The sequence below is a fragment of the Lissotriton helveticus genome, chromosome 3_1 (genome assembly GCF_964261635.1).
Source record: "Lissotriton helveticus chromosome 3_1, aLisHel1.1, whole genome shotgun sequence".
Classification (NCBI taxonomy): domain Eukaryota; kingdom Metazoa; phylum Chordata; class Amphibia; order Caudata; family Salamandridae; genus Lissotriton; species Lissotriton helveticus.
The window spans coordinates 1,204,109,579-1,204,121,821 of NC_136061.1; the positions used below are offsets into that span (position 1 = coordinate 1,204,109,579).

The window sequence follows — 12,243 nt, forward strand, 5'->3', positions numbered from 1 at the left end:
CAGTGCAAGCATCCCTTGCATAACCGGTGCAGCACAGGTAGCAGCAGGGTGCACACACACACACACACACACACTCCCCCCACCCCAACACCATCCCCTGCATAGAGAACAGTTACAACACAGGGAGCAGCTGTGCAAGCTTACCTCACGTCGAATATTCCAGCACTGACAGCAGCACTGCTTGTTTCTCTCACACACCAGGATACAGCACAAACCGTAGCAGACAAGCTTCCATTAGTCTCAGTACAGGAAGAGCCTCCTTCATATTAATAATTATAATCATTATTAATGCAATTATTTTTAAAATAACATTCGTATAGCGTTAACAAACACTACCAAAACAAAATCTCTTGGTGCTATTAAGTCAACAAGGACTACAAGTAGAAAGGGCGTGTTTTATGCACCGCTTGCAGGTTGTCAAAACACATAAATTAAAGGCATTGTCATTTAGAATGCCAGTAGCTCTCAAAATCTCGCAAATACGAGACCTATTGCATTGCAAATGCTTGTTTCATCTGGTCAGTGTTTTAAATAAATACAGAAACGTTTGAACACCGGCTTTATTTTGCTTCCCAGGAGCAGCAGTCTGTTCTTTTTGTCCATTTGTTTCCCTTTCATTGATTTAGATTGCATTTTGTAGCGTCGTGAAAGTGTTTTGTGTGTGCTTTGTGCTCTTTCCTCGTAATTGTTTTCTGTTCTGTGTCTTGGATAAAAGGTAGTTGGCCTACAACCGGTATGTGACAATAGTGGTAAAATCCCCTGGCATAATAGTTTCTCAGTAATACATCTTTTCAATGTCTCAATGTGGCTTCTTTCATCTGATGTGAGCCCGCAAAAGCTGACCTCAGTTGCTCCACAGTTTTTTTTATTTCCATTACATCGCTCAGTTTCTTGCCATATAGATTATTCTGATATTCGATTTTATTAATTTGATTGATTTGGGAAACAAGTTGGAAATGTACCAACGGAGAACGATTCTCATATTTTCAGCCTGTTTCCGATTTTTTTTTTTTTTAGGCTATTCAAGGAGTATTTTCTAAAATATATCTTGGTTTCATATTCCCAGGTGTGACAACACGTGTACAACGGGCACACGCAGAATTTCTCCCTAGTGGAAGAATTCTCTGCCAGAGTATAAATCGTGTAACTTCTCCTGTGCTTTTTTCCTCCATGGGGAAAACATTAGAAATTCCCTCTCCTTAATCTCGATCGAGCAGGTTGCATGGCAAGGGGGCGAATGTAGCCGCAAAGTATTTAACGCTAATGTCTTTGTCGTGCCAGAACCTGTAAAATTGACTCGATTATCATAGAGAGACGCGAGTCAGGAAATAAATGAGATGTTTGACTAGCTAATGGGGCACATAGGTTACCACTCAGATCTATAGGTGTATGCGCCTATATAGCTATATATACTCGGTGTAAGTCTCAGCCTCCCCTCTCTGTATGTCTGAATAATCCATACATATATTGAGATTTGAATACTTGCTGCAGAAGTTACATCCATGCCATGTCATTTCCAGTTGCACACAACGCGACAGACACAACATATCTGCAGATGGGCTGGCTGTCTTTGCGCCAACGCAATACTAAAGTTTCAAACTATTTGAAAGTTTATTCTCCCAGTACGTCCTGTCTGGTAGCTTAGATCTGCTACACAATTACAACGGCTTTGTTTGTTTTATTTATACAAAAGCAAACCGTTCTTGACTGGATAAAATGCGTACCACAACCGCCCGCGATAATAACGCTTGTCATTTACAGCGCTGTTGTGTTATAGAACTCGTCTGCAAGTAATTGCTGCCTGCTGAGCTCGTCCAGTGGGGTACCATAGGTCTCACATTTGCGAGAGATTAAGCTATTGCCAATGTAAGTGACAATGCCATTTATCTGTATTCAAAACCAACACATAAATCAAAATTTTGTCATTTACAATGCCAATAGCTCTAACTTTTCAAGAGGCGAAACCGTTGCATTGTAAATGCTTGTCTTTTTATGTATGTGCCAAAAATTACTCTATGCAGCCAATAGCCCATTTTTCACCACCATTGGGGTGTCCTATTTGGCCATGCCAACAGGCCATGCTTGACCCATGAGCACTCTATCAAACTATTTTTTGCTATGATAGTTCCTAGGGCGACATTTCTAATTAAACTGGCATTAATTTTCAGTTTAGCAATCTCATGGGTTTCTTGTTCAAACAGGAAGGTCTTAGTGAACTGATTTTTGCCTCCCTCTGAAGAAGCTAAAATGGAAAGTATGATGGTGTTGATTAGAAACACAGCAGGAGAAGAGAGTGTCAAACACGCTGGATACCCCAATTCTGACAAACCCTTTTTGCATGCCACCGCTGTCTTTGCTACAACTCTTTAATGCTATACTCTGAAGGCTTATTTGTCTGTTGCTTGGATGTGTCTAATCTGAAGTGCTATACGCATGACTCACCACTGATGAGGTGCAAGTGCTCCGGCTGACAACGTACATTGGAGGCTTTCTCCATTTTTCTCGTTCATGACCTCTCTAGGACTTCTATTCGGTTAATTGTTAGCCAGTATGGGAAGGTGTTTCAGCGATACCTGGAAGTGGCAGATAGGCATGCAGATTCCGGAGTCTCTGAAATCGGTGGTCCTCTGATAACTTAACAGATCAATCTAGAGCTTATCTTATCATGAATGACAATGTTGCCTAAAGTGCTTTGGATTGTTATGTTATTGAAAGCGGGAGGGACTTGGGCATTCCTACTATGAGAAGTGGATGATTCTTGACAGGCCATTGCATTTTAAAGGGTAGCATGGTTGGGGTACAATCAGTCTGGTGCCAATGAATGTCTCCTGTGTTTGTTTTTTGTAATATAACTTTTATGTGATTCATTTTGTAGCCTAATTACAATGCATTAAATGTTTAGGGCCAAGGGGACCTCTGTCTGAGGGAACAAGCACTTACAACATGCTCCTTACAATGCATTCAATAATGAACAAAGGTTCCAGAGATGCTTTCTATGTCGCTCTTTAAAAAGGACTGAAGGGACTGAAATCAAACGGCAACTGATTCAAAACCAGACTGACTTTGGAATTAGGTTATTATCTATAGGCATATGTGAGTAGTCTACTGTGTGCCCAGACCTATATTTTTCTAAATCCACAGAAACGTCCAGAGAGACAGCCATTATGATATACACTATAAACTTAAAATTAGTTTTAACAAGGCAGGTTTAAAAGCTCTATGTTGTTTTGAAAAAATTTCGAAATTGTATTGCTCCCGAAAGGATTTATGACAGATTGGATTATCTTTATCTAACACCATTAGCTGCATGAGATGCAGCCACATTTTTCATAATCCTGAATACTTAGGTATTCAATGTTTATACAAAATCATGAATTACCCCAATTGGCAAGGACTTTAATCCCCTTATAAATCCCTATTAAGTTGCATCAGTGGTACCTAAGGCATAGGAGTTAAAGGGGTGACCCTGGCCTGCAGCACTAATTGTGCCACCCTGGGTGATCCAAGTAAAAAGATGAAAGCAGTCCTGCCGTTCCATGCAGACTCCATGAGCAGTGCAAACTGCTCGAACTCGACTTTGCCCTCACCATGAGTGGCAAGGTCATAGCACTATTTTTAATATATGCCAGTCGCGCCTAAGGTAGGCCTCCTGAGCCTAGTAGGCAGGGTGTATTTTATTAAAGGTGTGGACATATACGTACAATCTTATATGTCCCTATTGTAGCCTCCTTTCATAAGGGGCTATTAGAAGTGCGTACTCAAGGGGCCATGGGATAACGTGGGCTGGCACCTGGGCACCCCCAGGTTGCCAGTTTTATTATGGTCCCACTGAAAAGTGTCATATTTGGTATCAAACAACTTGTCTCATCCAACCTAGTCTTTTGCCAAAGTTAGATTTGAAGTGGCATACACCCAGTTGACTTCCTTAGAGGATGCCCACTTGGTTGCCTCAGCATTTCCTGTGCTCTGGCAGACAGCCTGCAGCTGCTGCTGCCCAGACAGGAATCTTGCCCCTGGGAGGTGGTACCTCCCTCCTCCTGACAGGATGGCTAGCTTCAAAGCTCTCACCACCTCTAAAATGCAAGTAGGCTTCCTCCCTGAGGAGGAAAACCCAACACAGGCACATTTGCAACCTGGGCAGGCAGGAAAATGAGGTAGTCAGAAGGTGTACATTCCCAAAAGGCTAGCCCCACCCCTAGGGTGGGCTACCTGGTCTGTACAGCCAAAATAATGTTCTCTCATTTTTAAAAGTGGCAAAAAAGAGGCTTCTGTTTAGAAAAAGTGCCACACTCCCTAGGATGTGGTCGCCTCATGGACGGATTAGCCACTGCGGATAGTAGCCCAGTGGCTATTAGCAACAATATCCCTAATGCCCCTAAATCTAGGATTTAAGGGGCTACCATTGCACCAGAACCTCAGATCTAATCGACATGCAACAAGAGGACAAAGAAGAGTCTGCGACTTCAGGACCTGCACAAAGCAAAGGCGACACAAACTCCACCTGCTGCAACCACCCTACGACTGCAACTCGTCCTGGACCAGAGACTGGTTCCAAAGGAAACAGAAGCCCCTCTGCAAGCCAAAAGCATCTCCAGAACTCCCTTGGACAAGATGTACTAGTCCCCTGCGGGCTAAAACCGCACTCGGAATCAAAGAGTCGCTGGCCATCAGGCCCGTTGAGGGAATCGCCCAAAAGTAAATTGTGAGAAACGTAGTCCTGCCCTCCAGCAAGTTTCAGGAAGCTCCCTTTTGCCCCTGGACTCCAGGACGTTGAAGTGACTGAATCCTGATCTTGCCACTGCCAAGGTTTGCTGCTGGGGAGTCTAGCCACACCACCTTTCTTAGGCACTGTGCCTCGAGGGAACCTCCGCAACATCTTCCACCCAATGCCTCTTTGCCCCTGTTGTCAAGAGTTTGCATCACCTTCCTCACCAGCACCCTCTAAGTGATAAGAGCTGCAACTGCGGCTCCTGTTCTTCAGCACCAAGGACTTCGAGGACTACCCTGCACTCAGGCCCTACGTGCCAGGTAAAAATTAACTGACTGTCCGAGCCTGGTCCTGGGACCCGCCTCACCTCTACAGCCTGCGGTTTCCACTGAACTCGACCGGCAAGTGACAAGTTGTCACTAGTGTTTTTCCACATTGATCACAACATTAAAGTTTGGCAACAGTGAACTGTACTGATTTATTTTTCCTTTAAAAATCCATAACTCTGATTACACTCATCTGAGTGTGTTTGTTTTAGTGTAAAAAATTATATCAAACTCTGCTTTATATTTATAAATTGGTGTAGGATTTCTTTTGAGTCATGTCAATTACTTATTGTCCATGTTGGTACTCTGAACTGCTTAATACATGTTCCTCTAGTTAAGCCCGACTGCTCAATGCTGCACTACCAGGATTGAGCTAGGGATTTATTAGTGTGAATCCAAAGGACCTATTTGAGGTAATTTAGTATTGCATAGTGAAGTCTAACCAGGCTCACTGCATAATACCCCAATTTCCTACATCTTGACACTGCTGTGCTGAGCTAGTTGGAATCATTGAAGAAGTAAAAGAAAACATTTTGCTGGTGTTTAGTTCAAAAGCTCACTTTGTGTGTTAATTTGAATTCCCATTAGACACTTCTACAATTTATAGTCAGACTTGTCACTGACTGTTTCAGCGTCTTGATGCGAGTGCAATGAAATAGAATTTGGAGGAATTGGGATGAAAACGAATAAATATATTTGAGTTTCCTTAGGTGTACTTCAATTGGAAACTGGGTGTAAATGCACCCCCCTTGAAGATAGGCGCCAATTCACTCTTGCAGCTGTGTGCAAATCCTGACTTTTGAAGCTAGATGTAAATTCAGCAGTGTGTACATTCAGACCAGCAAATTTGCTTAGATGGTTATTCCCTTGAAAGGGGTAGCCACGTGTGTGTAGATTTAGCACCATGAAGCTGTGGGTGTAAATGTACCCCACCCTAAGATGTGGGTGTAAATACAGGCCCTTGAAGTTGTGGGTTTAAATTTTGCCCCGTAAAGCTGAAGGTGTCAATTTAGCCCTTTGAAGCTCGATATCAATAGTGTTAATTCAACCCCTAGAAGCTGTATGTATATTTAGCCCATTGAAGTGTGCCTAAATGTACCTTCTTGAAGCTGTGTATGCACATTTTATTTGTGTGTGTGTCCATGTCTCTTGATTCTTGCTACGTGTAAGTACACCTTCTTAATGCAGAGTGTTAATTCAGCCCCTTAGTAATAGGTGTTAAATGTAGCCCATTGGAAATAGGTAACTCGAGCCTCTGAACCTCGCTGTGTATATAGCCCCCAGGACATGAGTGTAAATTTAGCCCCCAGAACCTGGATGTCCCTTGAAGCTGAGTTCTGTGGATGTAAATGTAGCCCCTTGAATCTTTGTGTAAATTCAGCCTTTTGAAGCTGGATGTAAATTCGTCCCTTGAAACCGTGTAAATTCATCAACTTGTTGAAGAGTGTAAAAGTAAAACCTCTGAAGTTGGTTGTAAATTTAGCTGGATATTTTTGCCCTCGAGGCTGGGTGAAAATTCAGATCCCTTTAACATGGGTGTATATGTAGATGTTTTAAAGCTATGTATACATTTCAGCCACTTGAAACCACCTGTCAGTTCAGCCTTTTTTTTGCGGGATATAAATTATTTTAAGGGCCTAACATCGAGGCCTTTATTTTGGCATAGTTGAAGGAAGGCCATTTATTTGAAAAAACGTTAAGACTATTCTGCACATGGCTCTTTTGTTCAGTTTGTATCTCAATTCTTTTTTTGTTTAAATAAATCAAATAATGATCAGTAGTCAAGAAAGATCGCAGAAAAATAAAGCATTGATGATACATAAAAGTACAATCAGAACAATGACAGAAGAAAAATTCTCCTAGTACCCCATGTACAAACATAAATGATCAGTCGCCTCAACAATATATAAATGTATACAGAAAATCAAGAGATTATGTAAACATTAAACTTTAAATAGTATTCACTTATTGATGGGTTTATATCTAAGAGATCGGATCGTCATGAAAGTAAAAAAAGCCCCCAAATGTGACCAAAATTATGTGAATTGTCATTTTTTTTTAACTCTATCCACTTTAAACATATCCTCAATCCAAGAATGAATCGTTGGAATAACATGTGTCCTCCAAAAACGTAATATATTAACTTTGGCTAAACTGAGAGCTGTGGAAAGCCATTTAAAGAATGAATAGACATAGGAGGCAATTCATGTCTGAGCCCTTCAGCCTTGACCCCTTCAGCCTTGACCCCTTCATGACCGCAGCTTATGTAGTGACAATATTGACTGATGGCTCCTTGTTACTGGGTACTCTGACCTCAAACATCTCAAAAGCAGCAGAAATTGAACCCACGCCTCCCCAGAGAGTCGGGACTGGGGTGTGCAAAACTTTTTTTCCTTCCTTTTTATTTCCTGTTAAAATCGTCCCATTTGGTACAATTTGTATAGCGCACATCCTTTTTTAACAAACATGAACAAAACGGTTCCGCAAAAGATGTAGTTAAAAGAAAACAGCGAAAAGGGCTGCCTAGAGTTTACCTGCACACGAATGGCTTGCATACATTTCCCCTCTTTCTACGGCCAATAAGATTAAAAATGATCTCGCAATTCGATGAAAAAATGTGCGCAGAGGAAAGTAGGGAGCCAGGCTTCCTTGCTTGTCTATGCCCCCTAAGAGTGCCTGTACACCTGAAGCTTGGAGGGGAAGCATAGAAAATATCCTTTCAATATTCGATCAGAGTTCGATGTATTATTCTAACCCCAGCCTCGTGCTTTCTGGCTAAGTGTTAGCGCGAGCATCGTCGTACTTTCAAAAGACCGGGAGAGCATACATGCCAGGCAAAGCACCGGGATGACATGCTGTCTTCATGGAATGAAGGGCGCAGACCGATCTAACACCGGAAACCCTCATCCTGGAGGTATTCGTCTGAAAAGAAGGAAACATTCGAACAATTTCAGAATTCCATTTTCCGTTTTATAATTGCTTTGTATTTTTGCCTTTTTTCTTCTTGTGCAGTGTTTTGTGTCCACGGTTAGTCGTTGACATGCAGGGCCTTGTGCATCAGCCACTTTGCTGCGCACAATATTTTGATAACCTGAAACCCCGAACTAGAGAGCCCAGGTAACGGGTTTGAGGCATTTTTAAGCTTTCAAGTCTAATATTTTTTCCTCTTTTTCTGAAAGCCGTATTGTCTAATCTGTGACCATAAGCAATTCATAAAGTATGTCTTTTTTAAACATTACCTCATCTATTACTAAAGACAACATCGATGTCCGTCACTTACCTCGAACTCTTTCTATAGGGCTCATTTAGTTGAGTTATAAAGCAGATGGTTGCGGGAAAGGGTACTCTTCGAGGGTAGGCAGTGGCACCGTCTAAATCTGAGACCCTCCACTTGATGCACACAGGCCAAATCAAAGCCATGTATGGGCAATGAAGCCAGCTGAATCTGACCGATGTAATGTACAATAAATATGAAAATACCAAAAGTCATGCACAGAAAGTTCACCGATTACCCCCAAACGAGATTTTACCGCACAACACGTGTGTATACAGACAACACACGACATAACACCTCTGACAATGAACACATTGGGACAGGAGCATCAGGTCAAAATGATGGATCATGGTAATGCAGTGCGCCACCCGACCTTGTATCGGGCTCCTGCACAGGCCACCCCTCGGCAATCACTACACAAGCAGATTTGTAAACTACAAAACACCCTCCTGTTCAGATTTAGCCGGTGGAACTGGGCACGAGCTTCCACCCTTTTTCCTACTCACTCGGTCTTGGGTTAAAAAGCTGCAAAATTTAACATGTGGCGAGCTACATGACTGTCTGCTGTGCTAATGATACCTTTCAAGACCTTCTCTTAGGCCCTGCTTTTTGCCAGAACTTCTCAGGGTGTGCTGCTCCTCCAAGGACTTCAAAACTGCCCCAATTTTTCACTGCTTGAGGGGTTATACTAGTGCCATCATTTGTTCATCCATTTCCCCGTCAATTGGGTGTGGAGGTGAAAAAGACGGTGTTTTCCAGGTCACTTAAGCGTCGCTCGTATGGCTACTTACCAGGGAGGTTGGGCTTGTCCCCTACCTGACAACCTTTGTTTGCCATGCAACATGAAGTGGTTTGAATCGTGTTCTGAAATGTACGGGTGAGAAATTTATTTTTGTTGTAAGTATCTCGACTCTTAATGCATATTCTGTTTCTAGAGTGCTGAAGGTGAAAACATTGACTTCTGACCAATCTTTGTGTCCTTGTTTCCCAAGAGTCCGACCCCATAGCGAATTGTCTTGACAGAGGTGGCCCAGGCCAGGCAATGGAGGTGCCAGATCACAACGGCATTGGCTACTCTCCCAGGTCGTCCAGCAGTGATCACCCCCGGACCCGCACGCTTCAGCGACATCACACCATCCAGAGCAGCGATGATGCCTACGTATGTCAGGGGTCTGGCTATAAGCCATTGCGCATGAGTCTGTCAGTTGACTTGCTAACCATGCAGGGTGTGGTGTGATTGGGCGGTGTTGATGAGGTTGACAATAACATTTCTCTGTCTGCATGGGCTGTGTTATCTCAGGGTGTAGGGAAGGCAGTATTCTTGAGGAAGGTTCCTCTACAAAGGCAAGTGTCATCTTTCAACTTAAGATGGTGTCGACCGAGCATGTAGCGAGTTGCTAATGTTGGAGACACAATTAGAGAAATATTTAGCAACATGAGAAACTTTAAAACCTGCAGGGGTCTAATATCACACAGGCAAAGGCTACCCTGTGCCATATAATGGTTAAGGGATCCATAAGCTCTTATGTCTTGCAAGTTGAATGACCTCTGATTCTTGTAAGCAGGCCAATGCGTTTCTGGGTATATCGAAACTGGAGCACCTTAGATACATGGACGTCAATCAGGGTTAGAAGCTGGTACAATTGGCTCTTCCTTTTATACCTTTTGGTGTCCTGCCCTTCCTACTCTTGGTTCCAGTGGTCCTGAAGACAGCCACAATACTTGTTTTCTGTATCTTACACTCCTTGTCTTTCCCATAACACTTAAGTAGCAAAGTTATAATCCCACCACATTGCCACCAGTGCTTCGAGTTGAGCATTATATTGCCTGGCATTGCAACATCAATTGTAAGTACGATTAAAACATGGTTTAACTTGATTTGATTATATTAAATATTTAAAATGGAATTCCTAAGGGTGTTTGGGAGGTCTACGTTGATTATCATATAACAAAGTAATAAAACAATGATTTATTTTATGTAATTAATATTAATTCAAGTAGGTAAATTATTACATTAAAACATGTATAAATTAGGAAACAAATTTCCATTAGGGTTTACCATTAGGGGGTTTGCCAATAAAGTTATATTGGGGTGAATAAAGAGAAAACTTTAAAATTATTAATAGGTTGGCAACCGAGGTGGGTTAAGTAGCAATACTTAGAAACATTAGATATATGGCAAATGGAAACATTTACAAATTATATTTACATTGCAAAAATAATTAAACAAAATAATTTATGTAGTTGGACAAGTGATTTGTGGAGATTGAGGTGGTGGTAAATTATATTAAATACTTATCATGATGATGCAGTGGCCCACATTGTAATGCAGATTACTTGGTACCCCATGATGTAGTAATGCACGATATGGTAAACTAAAACCACAGCAGTAATGAGGCTCCCGAGGGACCATTGGGTGGCAAGGGGTCTACCATGTGTGTGTGTGATATTATCAGAGGTTATAAGGTACATGAGGTGACTCCATCAACCACTATGGACATCCATGAACTTGATATGCAGGTTGAGTGACCTTGGCGTCTGCCATGCAATCTGTGGCACTGCAGGGCCTGGTTTTATGTAGGCAAGGTGAAAATGTGCGTCTGATATTGTGCAGAGGGAACTTCAGGTAGTCCTTGCAGACTGGGGCAGTTTGTGGTCTAATAAGAGACAGGAAAGATCCTCATGATGTAAACAGATATTGTATAAGCCAGAACTTAATTGCGGCTCTTTTTGTATTTATCGTCCTATGTCAGTTGGTAGTCACAGAGCCTATGTCGAAATCTATTGAAGAAACAAATTATAGACACAGGGAGGAGGACCAGCTCTCCTCACATATTTAAACAGCCACCTCTTCAAAGATAATAATTACCCCCAATCCTGCCTTTCTTGCAAGATACTTTTTTGGTTATTTATTTATATCCTAGTTCCCCCCAAGCATACCTAGATGTAAATGTTCATGATCAATATCAGTTAACCTAGTTTCCATCCTATCCAACTCCAGCGGAGCTACATTTTTGTTTTTATATTTCATTGCCATTGCAGTAACTCATTTTTGAAAATCTATCTTGTTTCTTCGAAGGCCACGGCTGATATTATGCAAATGCCCAAAATACCAGACAGCTTCTTCTGTCAAATAAAGATGCAGTAGGAGGTCTGGGACCGACTAGTCCAAGTCTATGCCTTACGAGCCCTTCTGTGCCCACCAAAACATAGCCTACGTGATCAAGGCCACTCGAGCAACAGCATCACCCGCGCAATTTAATTGTATTCATTTTTATTGAGGAATAGTAAATTCACTCAAAAGTATAAGGGCTGGTAATCACTTAAAGGTTAGTCTTAGTTGAGAGCCTCCGAAAGCACTAGTATGGCTTTAGTTGTAATTCCATGCAATAAATTATTGAATTTGTTACCACCTCCTATATCTGCAATGTGCAGTTTGCCAATCTGTGTTGTTGGTGCATGCGGTTGATCTGCGTGTGTTGTGGTATTGGTATGTGCAGATGGCTGCTCACTTTGTGATGCTGTTCTGTGAATTTGGCTGGATTCGTGAGTTTGCTTTTCCATGTGGCATTTTACATGTTATGTTGTGCTGCTCTTATGTGCGTTTGACCCAGTTCTGTTGGTACATTGAACCTTGCAGTGGGTGCGGTTGCATTGTGCTTCTCTTATATTCATCTTGCCTGGTTATCTTGTGTTCCTGACCTCTGCAGCCAGCCCAGTTGTGTTTTGCTGTTGACACTGTGTAGTATCCCAGATTTTGTAGGGCTCCTTTCGAGTGAAGTCCTCGATCCAGTTGCTGGAATCGTAGATATCCTGTTGTGTATCTGAGCTTGCTTACAGTCAACCTGGTTTTGTTGTGCTGATGATCTCGGTTTTCTGCTTATTTTTGCTGTGTTGTTGTCTTGTGTACTTTTCCGTGGTTGTGCTGTGCTGCT

At 42.1% G+C, this 12,243-nt stretch overlaps 1 protein-coding gene across 3 annotated transcripts in view; it reads left to right on the plus strand.

The window, feature by feature from the left end:
- SIK3 (SIK family kinase 3) overlaps positions 1-12,243 on the plus strand; it is a 739,490-nt gene that overhangs the window by 708,442 nt on the left and 18,805 nt on the right. For all 3 annotated transcript variants that reach the window (XM_078681850.1, XM_078681849.1, XM_078681848.1), the window contains exon 22: positions 9,301-9,467. In XM_078681850.1, coding sequence (XP_078537976.1) covers positions 9,301-9,467 — 167 coding nt within the window. The remainder of the gene's footprint in view (positions 1-9,300; positions 9,468-12,243) is intronic.